General features: G+C 39.9%; 3 protein-coding genes across 3 annotated transcripts; 1 reads left to right on the forward strand and 2 right to left on the reverse strand.

The window, feature by feature from the left end:
• Positions 1-370: 370 nt before the first annotated feature.
• Positions 371-13,502, reverse strand: mpzl2b (myelin protein zero-like 2b). The gene is made up of 5 exons (XM_080040760.1): positions 13,195-13,502; positions 8,654-8,823; positions 7,955-8,165; positions 7,411-7,579; positions 371-1,580 (listed from the first exon to the last, which is right to left on the reverse strand). The coding sequence occupies exons 1-5, from the start codon at positions 13,253-13,255 to the stop codon at positions 1,394-1,396; spliced, it is 798 nt and encodes a 265-aa protein (XP_079896886.1). The 5' UTR covers positions 13,256-13,502; the 3' UTR covers positions 371-1,393.
• A 1,019-nt stretch (positions 13,503-14,521) lies between these two features.
• LOC307260508 (myelin protein zero-like protein 2) lies at positions 14,522-16,659 on the reverse strand. The gene is made up of 4 exons (XM_080040768.1): positions 16,520-16,659; positions 15,608-15,774; positions 15,256-15,478; positions 14,522-15,038 (listed from the first exon to the last, which is right to left on the reverse strand). Exons 1-4 carry the CDS (start codon positions 16,617-16,619, stop codon positions 14,980-14,982), a joined length of 549 nt encoding a protein of 182 aa, XP_079896894.1. The 5' UTR covers positions 16,620-16,659; the 3' UTR covers positions 14,522-14,979.
• A 1,312-nt stretch (positions 16,660-17,971) lies between these two features.
• Positions 17,972-24,837, forward strand: pafah1b2 (platelet-activating factor acetylhydrolase 1b, catalytic subunit 2). The gene is made up of 6 exons (XM_080040762.1): positions 17,972-18,094; positions 18,540-18,621; positions 19,782-19,871; positions 20,178-20,294; positions 20,899-21,021; positions 22,097-24,837. The coding sequence occupies exons 2-6, from the start codon at positions 18,541-18,543 to the stop codon at positions 22,370-22,372; spliced, it is 687 nt and encodes a 228-aa protein (XP_079896888.1). The 5' UTR covers positions 17,972-18,094; position 18,540; the 3' UTR covers positions 22,373-24,837.
• The last annotated feature ends 1,940 nt before the right edge of the window (positions 24,838-26,777 follow it).

Here is a 26,777-nt window from a genome sequence, read left to right on the forward strand (position 1 = left end):
TTGGATACTTTTAAAACAAGTAAAAAAAATATTAAAATATCACAGGGAGATAATACTATTCTGTTTTCAATGCAAACTCACTCAACTCTTGAAAAAATGTATCCAACATCAGACAAATAGACTTTTGCACTGTTGAGTCATACAACTTGAACAAGTCTTGAGCTTTACTCTAGCTTGACTCAGCTGTTCTAAGGCAAGGAAGTGTAAGACTGTAACCCATTGTCACACATGACACATGCAGGAGTGGCTGATACTCTGCCTGGCCGGTTGGTATTTCACACTCACCCACCCAATCTGTTCACCTCGAAAGCTGATCTGTTCCCACACACACACAGAAAGATCTTATCAAAACACACGCCATGCTGCTTCATAATTTAAAAAAAAAACATCTTTATTCCAAAGTTGCGAAATAATGATTTACATGACAACATTTAAGGACTAGAGTTTTAAAAAAAGGTAAAGTTCTGCATATTTTACACTATATACAACACTAAAGATACAAAATAAATTGTGCACTGTTAGTAGTAAACACCTTTGATTATCACTGCTAAATGTAATGGTGGACTTTCAGGAAGCAAACATTTAAGGACAGCTAGTTTAATTTCCAGCAGCATTGAAAATCATCCACTATCACAGCTGTTTCTTAGCCTACTTAAAATTGTGATTTGCCTACTCTCGACTGTTGCTTTTATAAACTGAACGGGAGAAAACATTTCATCAGAGCAACTCTGCAGTCGGACAAACACTTTGTGCACTGGGTGCTTTTAAAAATTTGCCAAATTAAAATGGCTTTTCTCTTTAAAAATGTATGGTCCATTTATTCAACATGAAGAATAATTAACAACATTCACAACATCGATCAAAGGCAATATACTTCCAGCAGCAGCTGCATGAAAATCCAGTCTAGCAAGCACAAATAAGTAAAACTACAGTGGTTGTTATGTACAATAAATGAGATTCACATCCATCAATCAGCATCCATAAAACACACAGAAATTAAAGGGGAGCTCTAACAAATTATGCATAAAAGTTGGAGAGTACAATATAGTGTAGTTCTATAGGGACCTGTGTAAAATTTAATAAACTGCCTCCAGTGATGTCACTTGAGTCAGCATTGGTTGGAACCGAAGACAACACATTTGACATTCTGGGGAGATTTAGAGCTAGAAACAAGTTAGCTTCCCAGACCTCTGTAGGCTGCTCTTCATCTCCGACCAAACTGCCGTCGGATGAGTTGCATTGTGGGCTATGTAGGCACCAAGTTTTGACAAGGAATAATGCGCTTGAAAAAGACGATTTTCTTTAGTAACATTTTCAAGACAAGCCACACATTTGAAATCATGTTAATGAAGAGCAAAATGGCCGACGTTAGAAGGGGAAAGAGCGTGTCCATTTAATCGTCATCGTCATCACCTCCATCGTCAATGTCATCATCATCGTCATCGTCGTCATCATCTTCCTCAAGGCCTTCGTCTTCCTCATCATCACCTCCACTGCTTCCTTCAGACTCTTCATCATCTGAACTATCAACCTCTATCGCCTTGGTCAGAATTGTCAGATGAACTGCCTCTTCGGGTGAACTGACAGCCCACCCGGATAAAAGCAAATTTAGTCACATACAAACAAACATACGTATACAAATCTCAAGGAAATGTGGCCACGTGGAAAGTGTGACAAAAAAAATAAAAAATAAAAAAATGGTTTCCCTTACCAAATGTCCATTTGTTCAAAATATCAGAGATATCCACTCAAAAGAATACAATACCCAGAATCCTCAGCTCGAAAGGAACCCAACCACAGTATCGCAGAGAATTGATGTACTGCTTCTCTTCCGTGTTAAAAGATCAACAAAACATCAGTTCATGAAAATTTTTCAACCAATAAAAAAAAATAATAATCAAAAGGTTTTTCCCAAGAAAACATTGATCTGTTTTTATTTTCCCTTTTGAAACCCTCAATAGCCAGCCTCAGACAGGATAATTCACTGCAGCAGTATCAAGTATGAAGTGCTCTTTGTGCTCTTTAGGGACATAATCGATATGTTTCAAGGGATGACTCGGTTAAACCATAATTCTACAACCCCAATCCCAAAACAAGTTGGGACGCTTTGTAAAATTTATATAGAACAAAATGGGATCATTTTTTCATCATTTTTGACGTACAATCAAGTTAAAAACAATACAATATGTTTAATGTTCTACCCTATCTACTTAATTGTTTCTCGTAAATATATGCTTATTCTGAATTTGATGCAACACATTTCAAAAAGGTTGGGACAGGGGCATTAAAAGATTGGGGGAAAAAACCAACAAACACCTGTTCGGAACATTACTCACCTAAACATGGTAATTGATAACAGGTGATATTATCATGAATGGATATTAAAAGGGGCATCCAGTAAAGATTCAGTTTTCACAAGCAAAAATTGGGTGAGGCTCACCACTTTGTGAAGAACTGCATAAGAAAATCGTCCAGTTTAAAAACACTACATGGGCCATGGAACACTTCTGAAACCCATTGTCAGTAAACACAGTTAATCATTACCACAAATGCAAGTTAAGACTATCATGCAAAGTGCAAGCCATATATCAACAACATCCACAAATGCTGCAGACTTCTCTGGGCCTGGGCTCATCTGAGATGGACTGACGCTAAGTGGAACAGTGTGCTGTGGTCTGACAAGTCTACATTTCATATTGTTTTTTGTAAATCATGGACGTTGTGTTCTCCGGTCTAAAAAGGAAAAGGACCATCCAGATTGTTACTTCCGCAAAGCTGATAAGCCAGTGTTTGTGATGGCATGGGGGTGGGCTAGTGCCCATGGCATGGGCAACTTTCACATACAGTGCTGTGTAAAGGTTGAGCCTTTTGGAATTTTATTTATTTTAACCATTATTAATTCATTTTTATCAATACCAGTATTTTTTATATGAAATAACAGATGTTTGTTTATCAATTCAACATTTTTCTTTTCCAGAAATCAACTGTTAAAACAGATAAAACAAATTATTTGACAACTGTTGTATCTGCAAAAGTTTGTGAACCCTGAGCTGCATTGCTTAAATGGAGCAGGTAAACACAATCAGATGGGCCAAATTGAGTGATGAAATGGACCAATGTAGTGAGAGATCTTTAGGGAAGAAATTGGGCGGCACTAGATAAAACAGAGATCAAACCAGGTCAGTTTAGGCTCACCAAAGTGAACCCATACAGGTCAGACATGCTAAAAGCGAAAAAAAAATCTCAGAGGATCTCAGGAATAGTGATGCTGCACATTTGTCTGGGGACAGCTATAAATTAATTAAAAAAAAGTTTGAGCTCCATCAGTCCACCGTGAGGCAAATCATCTACAAATGGAAAGCTTTAAGAGTGACTGAATATCTGCCTAGAAGTAGACTTCCTTCAAAAATATCCATAAGCACCACAAGAAAAGTTATTTTTCAGTTAAAAGCCAACCCAAACATTACATCTAGTGATTTGCAGACCTCTCTTGCAGCATCTGGGACAGAGGCCTGTTTCAGGTAGCTGGTTTTGAGGCTGAGTTTGTTCGCTCTGAGTTAGTGGAAACTCTGGGTTTTCCGTTTCAGGTAGCAGGTTCAGCGCAACCGAGAGTCAGTTACTGCGGCAACATACGCCATGGGTCTAACCTGCTCGGGAGGTGGTTAGACCTACCCTGAGTTTGTTTTCACTTTACGCTGCAGCTCCGACTGAAGAAAGAGTGTCACTGTCACACGCGTGACGTCCCTGTACAGTTTGAAGCAAAATCACTACATAGAAATCTCCATCGGGATGTTTTTATCATTTCCTGATGATTTTACGTTTGACCGATCATTTATCTGATCAGTAGCCTTGTTCTCAGCCGTTCATATAGGCGGCCACTTTAAGGCCAGGACACACCGGCCCGATATTCGCCGTCGTAGAGTCGGGAGGGGGCGGGGACACGAATCTGTTTGGTGTGTGAAATCGGTCGTCGTAGATGTCGTCGGGCTTCTTTTGAGCCGGCGGGCAGTCTTTCAGTTGGAGCAATTTGATTTGTGGAGGGCTAGCGAATCAGTGAAGCCCGGAAGTGAGGCGGGTAGCACAAACAGCTAACAACAGTTAGCCATCGTTTTAATGTGTTTGTTTGTTTCGTTCAGCGAGTACTCGCATGCATCAACCCTTGTTGAATGCTCGACACCATGCTCGACACTCTCTGCTAAAAATGGTGCTCTTTATGGTCCATAAATATAAATACGTATTTCTATCTATGTTTATGGTCTAGAGAGCCGTCCCATCATTTCCGGCTTCCGTATTTTTTCGGGCCACAATACAGATTAGCGCCGCCTGCTGTTATGGAGACATTACGTCCCGCGCAAGCGCAGAGCGTACGGAAAGTCAGCAGTCGGTTTGGTGTGTTCTTTGCACTTTTTCGGCCGCGACGGGAAGACTGGAGCTCCCTGAATCGAAAGTCTCCATTTTCGGGTAGTCGGACTGGTGTGTCCTGGCCTTTACACATCGTGACATGCTCTACATTCCGATTAATAAACCTATTTGTATTGTATGCTTTTTAACGTCTGTGCCACTGAACAGATTTATGTCAGGTGGATTCATGTAACGCTGCGGCTGCACGCGATCGTTACTGTTCACTTGTGCGATCCTAAAGTCACAGACGAGCCTCGTTAAATAGCCTAATATGAATATAAAAATTATATAATAATTTAAACTGTGATCACTTGAGGAAAATGGATCTGGTAATAAATAAACAGGCTCTTCAATGGAAACTATCACCTAATGTGTCTGTTTACTGTACAGTATTAGGCTATAGCTTGCCAACATATTATACAGCGAATATAAAACACTGTCAGTAATGCTGTGCCGCGCCAGCTTTATACTTTACTGCTGATATGCGTAACTTTTTAAAATAGACTATGGCTTCTCATACGGAAGCGAAATTATTCTCTTGACAAAACTGTTTGCTCTGTTTTTTTCTGAATTGCCGAGGAGATTAGATCAGAGTTATGAGACAATATACCCGTTAATTCTTCTCCATACCATAAACTCATTCGTTAATATTTCTAACTCTGGTGGGAGGAGCGGAGATTTCTTTTTTGAGAAGTGGAGAAGTGGGAGGATCAAGCATTTGTTTCTTCTGTTTCCATGGTGAATCATGTTTTCAGCGATCCATTGACGATGGCTTTCACGCACGCGATCAACCCAGAGTGAACACGCTCAGAGTTGATTTACCCAACGCTGATCCACTGTTTTGAAACCGAAAACCCAGAGTTGCTCGTCAACCCTGCGCTCTGAGTTGACCAACTCAGAGCGCAGGATTAAACTCAGAGTATGTAAAACAAGCTACCTGAAACAGGCCTCAGATGTGCATGGTTCCACAATAAGAATAAGAATAAGTCAACATGGCTTTCAAGGGAGGGTTGCTGAAGAAGCCTCTACTCTCAAAAAAGAACAAAAGTGCTTGTCACAACTTTGCCAGAGAGCACCTGGAGATACCTGAAGTCTTTTCTGTGGACAGATTTGTCCAAAATTGAACTGTTTGGTCACAACCAAAATCGCCATGTTTGGGCAAAAACGCAACTCTGCCTACCACCAATAGAACCTTCTTCCAAGTGAAGAACGGTGGTGGCAAATGGTCTGCAAATCTCCAGATGTAATGTTTGGGTTGGCTTTTACCTGAAAAATCCCTTTTCTTGTGGCGCTTGAGGATATTGTTGAAGGAAGTCCACTTCTAGGCAGATGTTAAGTCACTCTTAAAGCTCTCCATTTGTAGATGATTTGCCTCACGGTGGACCGATGGAGCTCAAACTTTTTTATATGAATTTATAGCTGTCCCCAGACAAATGTGAAAACTCTATTCCTGAGATCCTCTGAGATTGTTTCCCCTTTTAGCATGTCTGACCTGTATGGGTTCAGTTTGGTGAGCCTAAACTGACCTGGTTTTATCTTTGTTTTATCTAGTGCCGCCCAATTTCTTCCCTGAAGATCTCTCATTACATTGGTCTATTTCATCACTCGATTTGGCCCACCTGATTGCATTTACCTTGCTCGATTTAAGCAATGCAACTCAGGGTTCACAAACTTTTGCACATACAACATTTGTCAAATAATTTGTTTCATCTGTTTTAGTTGATTTCTGGAAAAGAAAAATGTTGAATTGATAAACAAGCATCTGTTATTTCATATAAAAAATACTGGTATTGATAAAAATGAATTAATAATGGTTAAAATAAATAAAATTCCAAAAGGCTCAAGGGGTTCACAAACTTTCACACTACACTGTATACTGTATGTGAAGGCAGCGTTTATGCTGAAAAGTACATACAAGTTTTGGAGCAACATGCTGCCATCCAGACAACGTCTTTTTCCAGGATGTCCCTGCTTGTTTCAGCAAGACAATACCAAGCTACATTCTACACGTCTTACAACAATCTTGGCTTCGTAGGAACAGAGTGTGGGTACTACTGGCCTGCCTGCAGTCCATACTGGTCTCCCATTGAACATTCCAGGTGCATATGAAGCACAAAATATCACAATGGAGACCCCGGAATGTTGAGCAACCGAAGTTGTACTTCCAGCAAGGATGGGAAACAATTTTGCTTTCAAAATGTCAAGAAATAATGTCTTCTGTTCCCAAACGCTTATTCAGTGTCGTTATAAAAAGGGTATGAAACACAGTGGTAAACATGCACCTGTCCATACTTTTTTGAAACGTGTTGCAGGCACATTTAAAATGTGTGTACACAAAACAAAACAAAAACAATAAAGTTTCTCAGTTTTAACAAATACATCTCTATTTGTACTGTTTTATATTGATAAATGTCAAGAGGAATTGCAAATGATCACAGCCTGTTTTATTCACATTTTCAATAGCGTCCCAACTTTTTGGGAATTGGGGTTGCTTAAAACACATGATAAAACAACAAATTAATAAAAAATTTAAAAAAAAACACGTAAAAAAACCTCTTTAACTGGTCATCCAATGGTTATATGATAAAAGACTGGTGCACTTAACACTGCTGCAGTGAATTGAAGATTGAAGATCATCCTTATTTAGTTAGAAAAACTCCTCCATATTTACATCTCCTACTAGTGAAGAATAAAAATTACAATTACAGCAATAACAATCATTGGAAATTTTAGTATAAAAAAACATATCAAAGAGCGTAAAGATTTTGGCATTACAACATATGTAATGGTGGTGCATTATACCCCTAATACTGAAGTAAATACACTACGATAAAATCTGAGAGGTTGACAATGGAGGAGCAAACATGGAATAAAAAAATGCCTTCCCCACTCTCAATTTGTGTTTTCCAGCAGAGCGAGTGGACCCAAAACAGCCAACCAGACTCCACACACCAGCCCCAGGAAAGAAGAGGAGGAGCAGCAGCTGAGCTCCGGCACCCTGGTCCTCACCACACGGTCGGGTCCTTCCACTCTTTCTCCCGCGCGGGCATCTCAAAGTCTTCTTCACGGTGCTTTTTCTTGCAATACCTCACCCCCACAAAGATAGCCAGGAGGATCAGGATGACACCACAGCAGCCTCCCACCGCCGCGGCCAGGATGCTGATCTCAGAGAGGGAGACTAGAAGCAACAAGACCCAGAATCACTGATAACAGTGGGTGAAAGCTGAAGGCTGGACATTTGAGAGAACAAAATAGAGAGATAACATTTGACTAAAACATAAAACAGTGTCCTATTGATTAAACATTATCATCATTTTACAAGCATTCCACTCCTAGCACATTTCTCCTGAGCAAGACAGTGAACCCCTACCTTTTCCATGGAAGACCTTGACCTCTGACCTCTCTGTGGAAAAGGGCTAAGAAAGGTACCCCTTTCTTATCATATTAACAACACTGATGGTAATGACTGACAAGCTCAGCTGTAGTACTTGGTACTTTGATGCAGATGAAAAGTAAAGGACTTTACATTTCCACAAAAGTGGCTGAGTCTAACCTTTGTTGACGACTCTGAGGATGATCTCTCCATTACTGCCGTGCACATCCGGAAGGTTGCGCACCTGGCAGGTGTAGGTACCGTTAAATGTGGGAGGCACCTCATGCAGGGTGATGGTAGCGTCCTTTCTCAAAATGTCTCCTGACCACACCGCATGGCCTTTAAAACGCCCGCTGGTGGGAGGGTATGGGACCTCCTGGTAGTAAAACACCTGACACACAAATACACAGACACATACACTAGTTTCTTGCCATTCATATCTGCTGGCACTAAGGTATGTTTATGCATGTTTGTTTGAGCCTTTTCAGTGGTAATGACCTCATGTCTACAGTGCTGTGGATTAGTCCTCACAGCTACCAGGAAATGTGTAGTTATTACGTTGTATGAAACACATAAAGTACTGTGCTAAATGTGTTGCCACTAACACTTCAAGCACAATGCATTATGTATTACTTTCCATAAAAATTTTGCAAGTGGAAAATTGCAATCCCATAGCCGTTAAGAGAGGGCAAGTACATTATGTGGCTCTTTGTTACACAAATGGGGATGAACCAAATGTGGTTAATTTAGCTGAAAATCTGAAACAAGCAACACTTTTAAGGCCCTATAAAAATCATGACTGGATTTGATTTAAAATGGCATTCAAATACAATAAACACACATTCAGAGCATTTTTTGATAGGAACAGTTTCTACACACCGACTCTTCGGATCCTGAAGCCAATGGACGGAAGTTCCAAGACACCGCGGCGGTTTTAAGCGTCACTGGATGATTGGTAGAGAATGTGCACTTCAGTCTCACATTGGTCCCGTTGACTGCCTCCACCTCAGCTGGAGTGTAAATAACTATTCCACTGACACGTTGCACCCCTGAAATAAAGACATCGTAGTGAGAAAGAAACATTGTTTTCACTGCTTATTCAACACAGAAACGCCATCTCTGATGATCAGATCTGATCAGATATCCGTTGTTTACGGTTTGTACCTATACAACTGTCAGTTTCTTGTGAAGAACCTCTATCTTCACATTTCTATAAGACTTCCCTTTAGTATTTCAGCACAGCAAACAAAAGAGCAAATACCTCAAATAATCGAATAGCTGCTACGCCCACTATGGGTTAATGATTACAAGTTTGTACAAGTGCAGAGGATCACGTCGTCCCCGCCTTCACATTTGTCTTGTACGACATTATCTGAAAAGAAAAGGTTTGCATGTTTGTTTTTCAACATCTGTTCAATAATACATCATATAGGTGGAACAAAAATGATCTGTCATGTTTAACTTTAAACCCAGGTTAGGTGTACAAAGGTATTTCCTTCAATGTGTTCACTGAAGTTAAACAGTGATGAGCGGACCTGCAGACTCATCCTGCAGATTAAAGCATTCCTGCTAATAAACCACATAGATGAAAAAGCCAAGAATGTGCTATAATCCTGCAAAAGGGGATAGAAGATAAAAAGTATGACTGTAGAAAAAATAACTAAAACTAGCAGGAGTAGGACATTAGCATTAAGTACAGATGAAATAGCAGGACACAGACCGTGTCCCTCTGTATAGAGAACCTACAGACTTACCTGAACAATGAAAAAAGACATACTGGCAATGCTTAGGGAAAGAATAATCATAATAATAATAAAAATAAATAATGCTAAATAAGAGGTAGGAGTAGGCTGAACTCAACCAATATATCTTTAGCAAATGTCACATTAAAAATGGTATAGTGACTTATCTAAGTGCAAACATTTTCATTCAAATTTTAGAGGTATGAATTTCGGAATCATTTATTTTTCACTTGATCAATTTATTAATTGTATATTCATTCATATGTACAGCTATTTATAGGTATGGAAAAAACCCCATTCTTCAATGAAGAATGGGTTTCTTTGTCTAATTCCTGAGAACTTGTTTATCTTCAACACTATCACATCCACCTATTGATGCCTGCTGCAAAGGGCACAATGATTATCTTCTCATGTGTATCGCCAGCCATAGAAGGAAAACACAGTTTGAATGTGTTGATGTAGCAAGAAAAGAAAGAAAACATGCCACATTTGCATCCCATTCATTTCAATCAAGACGGGTGTTACCAGCAATATGTTTGTAAAACCTTTGTTTGCAAAACCATACCTTTAAATTTACAAGGGTATGGTCTTTTTGTTGAGTGTGCTGGTTTCCCTTTAGCTAGTACAAATACATCCGATGCCTCTGGTTAAATCCACAAGCCACAGGAAGCCTTAGGAGACGATTATTTGAATAGGAAAATCTAATTGACTGACAGGTTCTTTGCAAAAATGTTCAGACATGTTAACTCCTATACATCCTATGTATTAAATTCTGCTGACAAAGTAGATTGACAGCTTCATTTTCAACTTAATTGTTGGATGATTATTACTCTTATATTTTAATTTTAGTGTGGTTTCTTGTATAGCAGACACTGTAATGTTTGTTCCTTTCAGTAGGACAGCTCAGCACACTATTTACCAAACCAAATTCATAAAACCTGCATGAGCTTGTTACCATTTAATATACTGAAAATAAAAACAGGTCTGAGCGCTACAGTATTTACAAGTGGCGTTACATTTTAGTTCAGTTCCTTCGTATCTCCCACACTGCACAAGAGCCTGGGAACATTACTAAGGATGATTTATTTGTTACAAAGCAATGTTCCATGCTATCTACCCGTTGGGACGTCATGACACGGCTTATCAGACATACGGCCTTAAATGCAACTCCACATTTAGTTTTCTACTGGCCTGGGACACTCTCATTTTAGATGCCCTGGGACTGACTGGTGTCAACCTCAAGTCTAAAAGTATATCATCTTTGCCATTGAGACATCTGTAATTCCAGCACAGGCCCGGACTAAGCTGTGGTGTTTCCACGCAAGTCCAAACAGCTCCTGAGTATTTACAAATGGCAGTCTCTTTGAGCAAAACTACATCTGATTATCAACACAGGTGAAAGACAGCACACCATCATGTTTTCTTCAAAGCCGATAGTTGTGCAAATTTTGGAATATGCTAGTTAGAATGTGGACAACATCTGTTAAAAATCACACTCAATAATAGTGAAATTAGCAGTGCATTTCCCTTGTTGTTATAGCATCTCAAATTGTGAACTGGCACGTCTGGATTTGTGGTATTGCAGGATTCAGTTCTCCAAAATCAGGCTAAAGCTGTCTGAAAGGGAGGGGGTGGGGGATGGGTGCTGCATTGCACTGAAACACTTATATATTTGGCTGATATATTCATTGACAGAAACAGAAGGACGTGTCAATTAATCTAGCTGCTCTCTCACAGAATTACACTGACCAGCACAAGGAGGGTGCCATTGTATAGCGCTTTGAGTGTTAGTTAGGCATAGGATAAAAGCGCTATATAAATGCGGCCCATTTACCATTTATATTATGCATCACTGCTCATCTGGACAAAGGAAATTACATGAACAGCAGTCCCACAGTAAACACCAGTGAACTGAAGCTCAGACTGTAATAGGAGCTGATGATTCAAATCAATGATAATTTACACTGTTGCGTTTTAATGCCAATATCCCTGTAAGCCTAGTACTGGGGAGAGCTTTTTTTCCCCTGAGCCTTTAACTTTTACCCATAGCTTAAAGAATGAATAGCTTCAAGATTTCTGACACTCTGTCCTTGTGATATGACACAACTTTGCAGTGTTTGGGAATGATTGTGCAGGAATTTAAGCTGTTGACTTTCGTTACCATAAACACACAAATATAGGAGAAATTGGCGATGGCCCTATAGCCAAAAATCTTCCTTAGGGCATGCTCTAACAGTGTGCAAAAGCTCATGTTTGTATTAAAAAAGCAAAATGCATTCACATATCTGCTGGACTAATAGGGCTCCCTATTTGTCCATTCTATCCACTCCATTCTATTTTGAAGACTTGTGCAGGTTGCACAAGTCTACTTTAAGGCTCACAATCACCTCTCACAAATAAATAGTATGGGTATATTATACATTCTCTGAATCATCAGAGTGCCTTGAGTACTGAAGTTGTTGAGTTTTGTGTCCCTGGTGTTCTTTCATTCAACAGGAATAAAAGAAAGCATACTGTTTTGGCGGAACTTGTGAGAAAATGTGTTATATTTCTGGTTTAAAGAAGTCATGTGACCTCTGTGTTCATCAGACATATTCAGTACTGGGCTTAAATGAAAGCCTTAAAGGTCCCCTTTCCAGTGATACCAAGCATCATATTATGGAATATATACAATATCCCTAACATGAGCCTAAACCAGATATACACCGGATTCCAAAAACGCAATTTATCTTAGGGGGTTAGTAACTTCATGAGCTGAAAAAAGTGATTTCGCTACCAACCCGTCACTGCTATCGTGATTTTTCTAGTACTAGGGGTTTATACCTTGCCAAAAAACAATGATAGCATTTGCCCCCCAGATGATACCGATGGCCCAAATTTGGGGCCCTGGCTCATGGATAATCAAACCTCTAGTAAAACTGACACATGCTGTTCATTTTCAACCAGTACATAACTGCTGCAGCTGTTATGCATTTATGCAGCTGCTACAGTAAATAAGTGCATATTTGGCAAGTTTTCTTGACTTAACTGAGACAGATTGTCTGACCATGCGTGGAAAATAATTAGATTTTACATTTCAAATTAAGAGACTTTAAATATAAGTCAATATTCAATTATGAACTATTATAATAAACAGTTGATTAGCTATGAGTTGTTATCACCATGCCTGCTGTTTTATGGAAAAGTATAGCCTGATACTAATTGGTAATTTCTTGTTTTCAACTGGGCCTATATCTTCTATCACAGTCAAAGTTGGATGATATATATTTGACATTAAGCACACACAAGTGCAAACAAGTGTCACACAAAAAATTATACTATGTATAAAATGGTTTAACAATACACTTGGCCTATAACATGGTATTCCATGACCTCAAAACCTACCGGTACTGCACTTGACACACAAATAATAGCCAAGTACATTACACTGTTGGAAGCTGATACTGTGGCAAATACTGATCACTCACTGTTGAGAGTAGCCTTCGTGTTGAAAGGTCGGTCGAGGACAAGCGCAACTAAACAAGCTCTCAATAGACTTTTTTGTTATGTTTCACTGAGTGCAGCAGTGAGCCGAGGATCATGAATATACCTGTCTAGAACTCACACAATCTCTTCCACTGTCTTTGAGTTTAGGAGGAAAACATGACTTCATGTCTCCATGAAGTTCTTGAGACTCACCTGGCACCACGATACCTCCCAGGAGAAGCATAGGCCATATCCGAAACATAGGATGAAACATTTATACTGTCTCAACTCCGGCGGGTTAATTCCTCGGTATAAAGTCCCTTCATGTATTGTAAAGGGTCATGGACGCAAAAGTCGCCGCGGGCTGTCGTAGTAAAAAAAAATAGCCTTCTTTTCCCCGTGAGTCTTCGGTGGGAGGAAATGTGAGTCAACCTGCGTTGCTGCACACCTGTGGGGCGGTGTTTATTTGAATAACCTGTTGGCTGGGCTAGCCTACGCAACCTGCTGTTCAACACCTAAGCCGCTCCAATGCTTCGACAGCTGAAAATATGCGAGCTTTGGTTTGAGGAGGAAGACTTGGGACTGACACAACCGAAGTGTCAAAGTCGAATTTTGACTCATAAGGCTACGCTTCTCTGCTGACTGGTTCCATCTTGTGGCCATGGTGTCGTTTAGCCAAAAATTTTTTTTTTAATGCCAAGTTTATTTCAATGCTTTTTTTAAAGACTCTGAATTAATCAATTTGAAAAGTTCACATGTTATCTTAATTTATACTTTAAATATGTTATGGCCAGGGCTTTAATTTTAATTATAGTAATTAGTTGGGCCTACTTAAAAAAAACTACAGTAAGCTAATATATTTAGATTTTTTGAAACTAGTCAAATTTGCAGTAGCCTTTTAACATATCTGACTAATCTATGACATATTTCACATTGGCTCCATGTTGATAAACTGCAACATTAAAATGCTCTTTCGTATGTGTTGGTGATATTAAACAGAATACAATAATATTCTGTAATGATATAACACTTTCAGAGTGAGTACTTTAATTTTTGATACTTAAAGTACATTTGCCGGTAATATTTCTGTACTTAAGTAGCATTTTGAATTCAGGAGTATTACGGAGTATTTTAAGACTGTGGTATTTCTACTATCAGAGTACTTCTTCTACTACTGATTTAAGTCAAATGTTTCTAAAAAATAGGTTTAAAGTTTCACCATCACATTTGGAAACAAATTGCATATTGGACCATGATTCCGAACTTGTGAGGTCTCAAAAACACCTTGCCCCTGGACATGTTCGGTTTAGATTAAGCAAAATTAACCAAGTTTGAGCAGCCTGACGGGTCAGTTATACATTCCCCAGGCCAGCGGGTGAAGAAACAGTCCCAGACTTGAATGAATTAAGCTGAAGCCGGCGTACAAACTGTCATAGTGCTCTTCAGTTTTACTCAGTCAGATCACCTTTGGTCTTAAGCAGAATCTTCCTAAATACTACATTATAATCACATGAGCATTTCACAACAAAGGAAATACATTTGTTATAATGTACATTTATTTGAAAAGGGACAACGTGCAAAAGAAAGATTAACCTTGTTTAAGGCAAGGAAATATGTATTATACCAGGTTTTAGCAACTTGCTATTTTCCACCTGTAGTCCTAGGTAGGTATAGAATAACAAAATACTACAAAAATAAACACAATACAATGAGGTATAAACATAGGATTAAACATTTAAAAGATTACAAAATACAATGATATAAATCTAAAGATGGTAAGAAGAATACCAAAATATTGACATACCCACATGCAAAATATTCATTTAGAAGTTAAAGTGATCCATGTTCAACAGTTAATAGTCGTTGTATGGGGGATATATAACCTCAACATATAACACAGTATTGTCCAGTACCTCTATTCTCGTTCTAATAGGTCCCATAATAATACTTGGACCTAGACATTTGTGTTTCTAAATAATTACACTCAAACAACACCTTTCAAACTCTGGCACCAGTCCAATCAAACAAAGTCAGTAACCAGTCAAATGTGTCAAACCCTGCAAAAGAAAAGAGAGATTGAGAGAGAGTTAGGGAACAACAGCTTTCTCCTGTCCTTTTAAATTTCAGGTAGTCAACCTTTAAAGTTGGAAAAAGGTTCACGTTCATCCTAAAGAAGTTGCCTTTAAATAGCCAATACATTACTTAATACCAGTGGCAAAGAGGGCCTCCACATTGACAAATGGGCTTTGTTTTTGGGGATGAAAAATAGCCTACTCTTCTGGTTGACGACTCTGAGGACGACCTCTCCATCTCTGCCGTGCCTGTGTACATCCGGCCCGTTCTTCACTGTGCATGTGTAGGTACCATTATGGCTGGGGGATACCTGCTGCAGGGCGATGGAGGCATCTTTTTGCATTAAATCCCCCGACCACACCGCATGGCCTTTGAAACGCCCTCCAATGGGAGGGTATGGCTTATTCCGCATGTAGAAGAACGCCTGAAACACATTTGCAGATGATATACTATAGATTTCGAAGCCCAAACCCAAAGTTGGATACATAACATAAAAATACAATTAAAAAAAACTATTTTAGAAGATCACAATGGAGCATCCATTGTCACGCACCGTCTCCTCACGCCCCCCATGCTGCGGCTGGAAGGACCAGGTGACTAAAGTGGACGGTGACACGGGATATCTGCTACTGAAGATGCATTTCAGCTTCACATCCGTCCCGTTGACTGCTTCCACCTCAGCCGCAGTGTAAATCACAATACCACTGACATGTGGCACCCCTAGAGAAATACAGACAGTGTTATAGAACACCCATCGACATTTAAGTGTATTCATCTTCATAAAATCATATAATAATGTGGATTTGACATTTTTTTAAATGTATTGTGATAAATAAACACACAGTCCTTAACAAACACTTGTTTTGATTCCTTGTCTGTAGCTATGACTTGTGAGTAGCAGGCTTTTGCATCAATGGATAGTAACTCATCTCGTCATGGTAGCATCTTCGATGGTTCATCTACTGTACATGAATCAACGTCAGCATGAGTTTGAGAATGAAGCAACCATGGCCATTTTTGGCTGCCTGCATTTTAACCAATTATCTTCTTCTGTCACTGGTTAATGATTGTATGAATATGTGGAGTTCAATGGGTGGACCAGCCCCTGCATGAGCTTGGCAAATAAAACTGATCCCACCCGTCAACTGCAACGTGTTTACATTTAATAGTACCAGAAAACCTCCTGTAGATTGTGCAAAGATTAAGCATTTAAAAGGCAGCAAAAGCTAAAATCTATAATAAATATAACAAGAGTGCATAAAGAATATGGTTAAAAACAACAACTTTAAAAACATAATAAACTGACAATCAAATAACTTCAGTTGTGAACTGTTTTTGTAAGTTTTAAAGTATGTAGACACTTTCTGTAATTAAACAAATCCAAACAAACCTCAAACCTTTCTATACATTGTAATACACCCTCATTGTTCTTGCATTTAAGTAAGGTTGTATTTTTCATACTCACCTGGCACCAAGAATCCTCCCAGTAGAACAAAAAGCAGAGTCATCGCATACCATGTAGTATCAAGCATGCTGCCTAAAAGTCTCTTCACTGTAAGATTCATAACAGCTCTTCACTGCAGACTGGGGAACTAAATATTGGCGATGAATGCTTTGCAGTTCCTGATGGGTGGAGCAGCATTACACCCATGAAGAAGCATCTTTATAATGTATCATTGTACTCCAAGGGCTTGTCTGCACATGTACAGTAAAACTGCTGCAGCTGTTTTGGTGCTTTTCTTTATCGCCCTATTATGAATATGAACCCTATAGTATAAAAGATATGGACACATTTACAAATCTACAAATGATTGTGTGGGTTAGTGAGAAACATATCTTCAGGTAGGCCTATGCCTATCTGACAAAATAGGTAGGCTATAATTGTGCAACAATAGTAAATGCTGACTTATGGCCTTGTCTGGGAATGTTGAACAAATGAAAACACAGCCAGGTTTAATCAGAGGCTATTCAAAATTAAATTCAACTAAAGAGATAAATCAGTCTTAGGCACATCACACATAGGCTACGCTTTTCAGGCAAGTGTATTATGATGATATAGCCTGCAGAGCCCCTTAATCAGAGTCTGAATAATAACAATTTAAGTGACAAGAATAACCAATTTCACATTTTTAACACAACAATCTTGCAATAGCGACTATAACAATCGGAAGTTGTTAAAAAAAACATAGCTACATTATTCAAATCTCATCACGATATTTAATGGAAAGTGTTTGGCCTACAGGAATCTACCGTTACCATGATGCATTGCGATGAACTGGGCTCTAATCCAGTATATAAAAACTCTAATCAGAGATGTAACAAGATGTGCCGCGGGTGGAAGTAGGGGATCCGCAAATATGTCGGCACATGTGTTCGTTGTCTAAATTACAGATAGGCTACCTTTAATTTGCCTCCAAAACTGGTGTGCCCACTCATAGACGATCATCTCAAATAACATTAAATAAATTCGTTTCGTCTATACTGAAATAATACACTTGTGGCTGATAGCCTACATTTTTAATCGCATTTTCAAACCAACGAACCCTCCCATGATTCCTTGCGGGGCCAGCGGGTATAGTGGGTTTCCTGCCCTGTCGTTAACCTTTCAGGAAAGAGCATATAGCTTCGAAAAGCTCCATTAATTACAAAAAGCAGTGTAGATGCTGAAGGTGGTTAGCTTTGGTTAGGTGTGGCTGTGATAACAGATGTGTTTGACTGGGAATGTATGTAGCCTGGAAGGAGATGGCTGCCCGACAGGCAATGCTCAGGGTAAAAATATATCCACACTATTTGTAGTTCACCGCAGTGTCCTCAATAGCTGTTACGGCTGGTGGTAGCAGCTCGACGCTCTCCTCGTCAGAGACTCTCTGTAGTTTGCCTTCTTGACACACCTTTTGTTGTCTCGTCTCGCTAGAGTCAGCTAACGGCGGCTAGCGAGCATCACCCGCTCCGAGCATCCGAAAGAGGGGAAGTGAAGCTGGGGCAAAACACTTACTCTGAAGCCGAGGGAGCCCAGAATTTACGGCCGACAACCTGCCAGGTAGTCAGTCTTGCGAGTTAATAAACGAATACATTTCTGGAAATGTTTAATGTGATGATGGGGTTGTCAAACGCAAAGTAGCCTATCAGGGATGCAGCCCGTCAGTGGCGGGCTAGCTAGCTAGCGAGCTAACGCCAGATAATCTAACCCGCCGGGTTTAATGCGATCTGCTCTGTGATCCATAAGCATCATCCGTGAAAGGGAAAATGCATCCGTATTAGGTCAATCTGGCCGCTCCCAAACTGTTAAACTGTGGTGTTGCAGCGAAGGTTTCTGCACCCTGGTGCTGATGCTTTCCTCCTTGCACTGTAGCACTCCATATACAGCATATGTGGAGCACCAACCTTAAACAACATTAACCCACCCTGCCTTCATATGCATGTATCTCTGTGTAGTTGTATATTATTTGTATTTACGTGTTAATAATCGGTGGTGTCTCTTGTAGGATGAGTGGTGATGAACTAAACCCAGCTGCAGTGGCACAGCCAGTGGAGGATGTACATGGAGATGAACGGTGGATGTCACAGGTTGGTGATGTGTATTGTTTATGTAAGAAACAGTCACTGTCTATGGAAGATTAACATATTTGCTTAAAGCGTTTGTGTTACTGTTGGACTTGTCCATCACATTTATTACATATAATTACGTGTAAACATGTAAACATGACTGCACTGCAGGGAAATGTGTATCATAAAATATGTACTATAGGTGGAATAGTTGTGTTGTCATTCTTATATTACTCTTGTTATATTTTTTATTTGTTAGGCTCTATAGTGTAGTATAAGGAACATGTACTTTTTGCACTTAACATCATAATTCGTTTTGCTATACATATTTCTAGTCTTGAAGTGGAGCAACTGTAACAACAAACCACATTTCCTCCTATAGGGATCCATAAAGTAGTCCTGATTCTGAATATTTTAGTGGTTCAGTAACTCTGCATGCTTTGTTTTAGGCATCTAAATCTCAGTGCTGATAAAAACAAAACAATGGACAGTCAATGAATGAATGTTTTGCTTGACTTGCTTTATTTGGTAATCTGCCCATTTTACTACATTTTGTATGAATCATCATTTTTAAATTGTTTCTTACCATTGATGCCCATGATTGTGCTGTGATCCCGTGGAACTGATTAATGTTAGCAGAGTATTTTCAATTGAAGGGTTAACTAGAACTTAGTACAACATTATTAGATGGTGCTCTCAATAATGTTAGTGGTAAACCTTGCTGTGGGTAAAATGGAAAATGAGGTGTTACTAAGTTTGAAGCATTCCCAAGATGAGTTGTTTTTGTTTACAGCACTACTCTACCTATGGCTTGTTTAGTGGCACCTCCCAGTAGGTCTATCGGAGGTTAATCCTCCAAAGCTAATTGGGCTGTGAGACAGTTTGCTTTACTCCAAGCTCTCTATATCCGATGGGACACCAGACGAGTGTAGTATGCGATGAGCTTGCATGATTTAGTCTAGACTTGCAAGGCTAAAGTAACTAGTATGCTACATAGCTAAGACTGAGAAAACTCATAGCACAAAGGTGTCAACTCAGACTTGAAGGGTCTAACATGGAACAATTTCAATTCTATTGTTTTTTTTTGTCATATTGTATCTTCCCTATTACCCACAATTATGGATTACATCACTAGCTCTGTTGTGACAAGGCTTTTTATTCTTTTTTTTTAATATATACAGCACACAAGGTTTGTGCAGGAATGTAAGGACGCTGAACCAGACGTGCTTTTTGTGGGGGATTCTATGATACAGCTAATGCAGCAGTATGAGGTAAGACAATATATTTACTTAACTACACCTGCAAATTTCACTCCTCACATGGCAGTAGCCCCTTACTTGATATTTTTTTCTCAAAATCTCGATTATTTCCACACAACACACACACACACACACACACACACGCGCGCATGCATGTGCTGTGCTTCACTTTTATGCTGCTATGTACACACTTAATTGGAATGTGTCTTGTTTCTGGTCGCCATGTATTGCTCTGTGCATATTAATAATTACTTGATAATTGTCGCCCAAGTCAGAACTTCTCACATTAAATCCAGATTGATGGTTTTCTGTCCAAAGGTCTGGAGGGAGCTATTCTCTCCTCTTCATGCGCTCAACTTTGGCATCGGAGGGGACACGACCTGCAATGTGCTGTGGAGGCTGCAGAACGGAGAGCTGGAGAACATCCGGCCCAAGGTGACACGAGTTAGGCGGGCTTAGACTTCCAGAGAAAGGCCAAAATCATTTTATTTGCCTATTGCATCAGAGTTTTATGTCCCCGTTTGCGAAACATACTCTTGTACACAAAACGCCTTGTGCACACACTTTAATCTGTGCTAAAGGTGGAGTCAGCAATTGTGGTGAATGCTTATTAAAGTATTTTTTTGGGGGGGGGGTCAAAATCAGTGAATATGTCCGTATGCTACCTCTTAATACACAGCCTAGAATCTGTTGCTAGCAACGATGGGCCCCTTGTGACTCCACCTTTAAGACATAAAGTGACCTTGAACACACAATGGCATGTAGCGGTCAGTTTTGTCCAGAACTGCTTTTGTGACCCCCAGCAGCTGTGTTATTAAGTTGCTGTGTGTATTTGTAAAACATTAAAGCGGCAACAGTCTGTGGTATGACTGTGCTTATTGGCCGTGCTAATTGTAGACATTAGAAGGGCAGCTTGCATTGCTCACCCATTATCTAGATATAACAGGATGTAATTGTTGTAGTTATCACTGTTAACCATGATTTGATATTAGTGAGTTCAGTGAAAATGAACAAAGTGTCTGTCTGTGTTCTTGACGAGGTGGTGGTGTTGTGGGTAGGAACCAACAACCATGAACACACAGCAGAGCAAGTTGCGGGAGGAATTCTGGCTATTGCACAGCTGCTCACCACTCGCCTCCCCAAGGCAAAGATAGTAGTGCTGGTAAGCAGTAAGCTCTATGTCTTTGATGATTCTATTTGATTTTTGAAATGTTTTTAACGAAGGTATGTTCTCATTTTCACATTATACAAAGTATTTTTTTCCATTTTTTCAATATTTTTGATGTTGGCTTAACACTCACACAAGTCGCAAGTTTTCGCATATGGACATGCTGTCCATCATCAATATGTGTTATGGCGCACTCACACTAGGCAAAGTGCCCTGTTCTGTACTCAAGCACGATTGCCCCCACTCCGCTGGCCTGTGCTCACACTGCTCCGGACCTGTGCACGATTGCTCCTTCCCTATGTCACGTGTTTGGGATTTGTAGCGTAGGCTACTTGTAGGCTATACGACTGTTTTTGAATATTTTCATCCGGCCACATTTGCATCAAATATTCCACTTCCAGCAATTTTTTATTTTTTTATGTACCCTAAGTTGCGCCCGTGGACGTAATGGGTCGCGGTGGACAGTCTCATATAAATTGTAGGGATGACTAGTCTGTTAAAAAAACAGTGAGCAAGAAAATCAAGCACAATGTAAACGCTTTAGGGGCCCTTCAACCTTAACAGTCTACTAAACAATTACCACGCCGTAAATGTAAATGCTGTTCTAATTTATTATTAATATAACGGCCCGTCATCAGACACATGTACCTCTTTAATTAGCCCACTCCTAAGCCTACACACACGTTAATTTCACACATTTTATGTTCAAGTCCAAGTGATGAACAATTCTGGTGCCGACTAGTAAGGCAGCAGACGTTTAACCAACTATGCATCCCTAATAAATTCACGTCGGGAACGCCGCCTCTGCGCTTGCTTGTGCACGTGTCATCTCATTAGCATCTGTGCTTTGGCCACATGTAGTTTCAGTCAACTGAACCAGCAGCTCAAGTGTCTTTCATAAATAAGTAAATCTGTGTTATTACTGTTAGTTCAAGATTCAAAGTTCTTATTTGACACATAGTTATTCAATATGAGTAGTGAAATGCAGGGCTGCAATCTTCTGAGGCTGTGCTTAAAGACAAAAAAATATTATCGATAATAAATCAAATGTATTGTTGTGTTCCTCCAGGGTTTGTTGCCTCGAGGGGAGCGTCCCAACCCTCTGAGGGAGAAGAACGCAGCGGTTAACGGTCTCCTGGGCTCGTGGCTGCCTCGTCTGGGCCAAGCTCAGCTACTGGACGTTAGCGCCAAGTTCGTCCACTCCGACGGCTCCATCGTCCCACAGGACATGTTTGACTTCCTCCACCTGACGTCCTCGGGCTACCGCACCTTAGCCAAGCCCCTCAGTGACCTGCTGCTCAGCATCCTGGAGGAGATACCAGAGAGACGGGCCTCGCTGGTTTGAGACGCAACCGAACAGCACATTTATCAAGAGACATGTCTCACCCACTGCTGTGGGTGTGTCTGTGTGGGGGGTGAGACATGTCCCCGGTGTCTGGAGGAAGGAGGAGGAACAACGGGCTCACTCATAGAGGGATGAGGCTCCCTGATGTGAGTGGGCCCACTGAGGGGTGTGGGAGAACATTGGGTGTGGAGAGAGGTGCTGAAGAGGGAGAGAGAGGCTTCGCTTACAAGCCTAGACACTGTGTGACAAGATCTATTGCAGAAGGATTTTACCAAGGTCACACTACTCTGAATCATCATAGACAGATATATATACTGAGATCATGTGGGACTCTTAACGGCACAAACACACAGATTAATCTTGGCCTGTGGATAAAATGTGTGTTTTTCCCTGTTGTCAACTGTGCCACGGAGGATATGATACAAAACAAAATAGTTTAGTTTGTTCCTCCATGTTTTGTTTGATGTCAGCCTCTCTATATAAAATGTGATGAGTCCAGTGTACAACACAGTAGGCAGAATGTTATCCAACATTGTACAATGTCAGACCAGTATGCTACGGTCCAGTGGTTCCCAACCCGTTGGATCAGGGTCCCCGTAAGCTGCCAGAAGACAAATTTTAGGGTTCAAAAGATGATTTTAAGGAGACAATATTTATTTGCCTCGTGCCTTTTCTGGCCCTTTCAAATGCATATAAAACTGTGGTAAAACTCACTCTGTAGTAAAAATCCCATTGCTTCCTTATAAGGTCAAACCGGTTGGGAACCTCAGCTGCAGAGAGGCTACTGCTGAGATAGACATTATGTATTGTAGTGAGCACTATTTAAAATCAACTCTCACAATTAGAAAATTCTGTATAAAGTATAACACTATGAAGAAAAATGTTGTAAAAAATACTTTCCACAAATCTCTACTATGACAGAATCAGTACAGCTCTTCTTTACGTGTGCTATTTCAAATACTCAGCCAAAACAAGGAGCACTACTAAATGTTCAACTTTGAACTCACTGTGTAACTTTTTAGTCTTTTGAAAATGTTAATCTATATAAAAAATACATCAGTGGACAAGTTACCTTCCTGTCCAAACACCACACGTACATATAGCAGATCACCACTTCCTGAAACCTCCACTGAACTGAATGTTCAACTCAATGCTGACGTCGGTGTTCGCTGCATGCATGTTTGAAGCATCAGCTTTGGTGTAGAAATTAGGCCAAACGCTTGTGTAATGAAGTAGTGGACTTCAATCAAAATCAACTATTGGTACATATTTATTATTAGTGATGTTAAGTCTGATAATCTGCATAGTTGTCCACCCCCCCCCCCCCCCAACAAATCTGCTGATCACGTGCAAACTTTTGATGTTATGCAGCATGTGTAATTACGTTGTATTCATAGAATGACATTTCACCATTCGGCCGTGAGAAAAAAAAAAATCCACTGGGCCATTTCATTTTAATGTCTGAAAAATAGCTATACTTAAAATGTTTTATATCACAAAAACTAAGTTCTGCCAGCTCTTTTAAATTGTGCTTCTCATGGCTTCTTGACTGTGTCTTCTGCATCTGCTGAAGGGCACTTATTCAATTCAGGGCCATAATATTCCAGTGTGTTGATGATTGTGTGGTGTGCAACAACAGTGCTCTTGATTTTATTTATTACAACATAGTAAAACAAATTGAGAAAAAACGGTGCTAGCACATTCCGATACTATTAGTTAATAGTAAATATATATATTGATTGCTATGTAGTGTAATTTGGGCATTTGTATCTCACACTAATATATCCAAATCTTCACACTAAACTGTTGAGTAGCACAGGCTCTCTCTCCCTCTCTCCTAAGTACATGGATATACCCTATTTTCTCTTAGGCACCTCTTTATTCTGCTTCTTGCCTCGTCTTTGTATCTCTCCCTGTTGTATTTGTAGTTGACTCTCACCCAGCCCTACCACCCTGGGACCTGACCTCTCTATGGATCTATAATTCCTTGATATCTTTTAGGACTAAAAAGTAGCCACGCGATTAAGCTTCCGAACACAGCTATAATAACTGAATATTGTCACGCTTAGCTAAACGCTTATAAGCAACCACAGTTTATGTGAAGGGAACCTTTTATCTGTGAGCTTAAAGTCTCTCCTACAGCATCAAACTATCCTATGCTGTCCTAAGCTCTGCACATTGTCGTGCTGTGTTAATTATAAATAGTGTATGTATGTTTGTGTGTGTGTGTGTGCCTTAAGTGTTCATGGGGACGTTTGTGTACAGTATGTCTCGCACTGGATTGCAAAAGGTGGATGTAAGAATGTCCATAAGTTGTGTGTGCGTTTCAAGCAGAGAGAAAATGATGTATGTGAAAATGGTTAAGGATTGCGAAAGTATTTTCTTTTGGTGCGATATGGCATTTGCACTGTTTTGGCTTTGTTTGTCATGTTATTGAGGTAAAGCATTCCAATAAACAAAAACAAGGATCCACTCGTGTTGGGAGTGTCTATTTCTGTGAGTAACAGGATGCATGAATCTAAAAATAAAAAAATTAAGAAAATGTTATGTTGCACGCTCACCAGCAGAGGGAACCATTTTATCAGATAAGTGCATTGATAAAGACAGTGACAAGGCCTGCTGGTTATTTCACCACGCCTCCTCTCTTTTTAGGCCGACAGTTCCCCTGATTGCCTAATTAATCTGCTCCGTCCATGTTTATCTCTCTAATGTTGCAATAATTCACCAGCATCCCTCAGAGGCGACGCAGACTTCATGTTAAAACAACCTCATTAAACATTAAGTTAGGCGTGCTGGAGTGGCCAGTTGTAAAAGAGCTGTATTAGTTAGGTCCATCTGGAGGCCCATAGACTACTGCAGCCCGTCAACTGTGTGTGCAAGCTGAATGGAAAAATTTGAACCTTTTAAAGTAAAATTCATCAATCTGGTGCACTTTGAGAAGAAAACTAAGGCTAAATCACATGTGTCAATGTGGGCTATTTAGTACTATTCTCTGGAATAATTTGGAGACACAGAATTACCTTATTTTTAAAAAAATAATCCCTTATCCCGAAGCTCCTTCTCTCTTTGAAGTCTTCGTTAGGCCCCTGATCTCCGTACACCCCTGATCCCTCCCCCCCCGCCCCCTCTACGAAGATCAGGGGCCAGTAATATATATACTGTATATGTTTTTAAATAACATTGTTCGGGGCCTTCAAAGATCAGGGGCCTATATTGAGCCAAAAAAAAATCTCTGTTTTTTATTAATCGGGGCATTGTTATCACACATTTAATCATTGAGTATTTATAGATGGTCATGTCCGCATGGGCAAGCTCCACTGTTAAAAAAAAAAAAAAGAGCACCTGCCCTTTTGGTCCAGGCACCACTTGGTGTCTACCTGTGCACGCCACTGACTATATACTTATATATTTGACTGCTTGGCCAATCAACACACATGTTTAAATATGGGAAACAATAACTTTCTTATCCCAATGAGGCATCAACAGAAACACAGGCGTCAGTGGCAAGTTACACCCTGATCAAATCTCAACATCCGGCCTTGTGTTTTGTTCCTGCTCTGTTGACCTGTTTAAAATGTGTCTGCAGTTTAGCAGTTTGGCATTGTAGGAGTCTACCACTTAGCATCTGAATGGTCTGTAAAAGAGGAATATATAATCCTGATTATACAGTATATACATTCTCGCCTATCAAGGGCTTACTTTATGTATGAGGTTGTGTGGTCAGGGTTTTTAATATGCTGTCAGACGTGACAAATGGCGCAGGCGTTACAACATGCATCTCAGTATTAGACCGATATTTCATCTGAAGCACTTTAAAGGCTTTATACTGTTTCCAATAAAACACAGGGCCTTAGCAGGAACACTGATAATACACTAAAAAGTAAACTAATTTTCCACTTCAGCGAAGACACAAGTGAAAGTTGTTGAGCATTTGGTCCCAAGTGGAAAGATTATTAATTTTACACAATGCTGGTCCACTGTTAAGTTTGTCTTTTTGACTTGATGTCCTCTGGGATAATGTAATTCCAAATAATTAAATTTACTTTCCTAAAAATAACTGGCTTACTCTCCAGTCTAAATTAGTCACATCATGGCAATGTGACTCTTTCTCTTGGTTCTTGATGCCATGATTTATGAAATAATCTAAGTTTTTGCACATCTGCGCCAGCCCAGTGCCATGTGCTGTGAGTGACCCTTGTGACTGTTGTGCTTCTTGGTCAGAAGTTCAAATAAACCCATCACATGTTTTAACTTCACAATCAGATAATATTTGAGAGGAAACGAAACACAGAAGTAGTTGTCGTGATGAAAGTTGAAGCAAAATAATAAATGAAATGAAAAACAGTGGTGAAAGTTGGCCATTTTTGTTTTTTATGTTTAGCAGTACAGCAATTGTTTACATCAC

The sequence above is a fragment of the Ammodytes marinus genome (genome assembly GCF_949987685.1).
Source record: "Ammodytes marinus genome assembly, chromosome: 14".
In the NCBI taxonomy this organism is placed as follows: domain Eukaryota; kingdom Metazoa; phylum Chordata; class Actinopteri; order Uranoscopiformes; family Ammodytidae; genus Ammodytes; species Ammodytes marinus.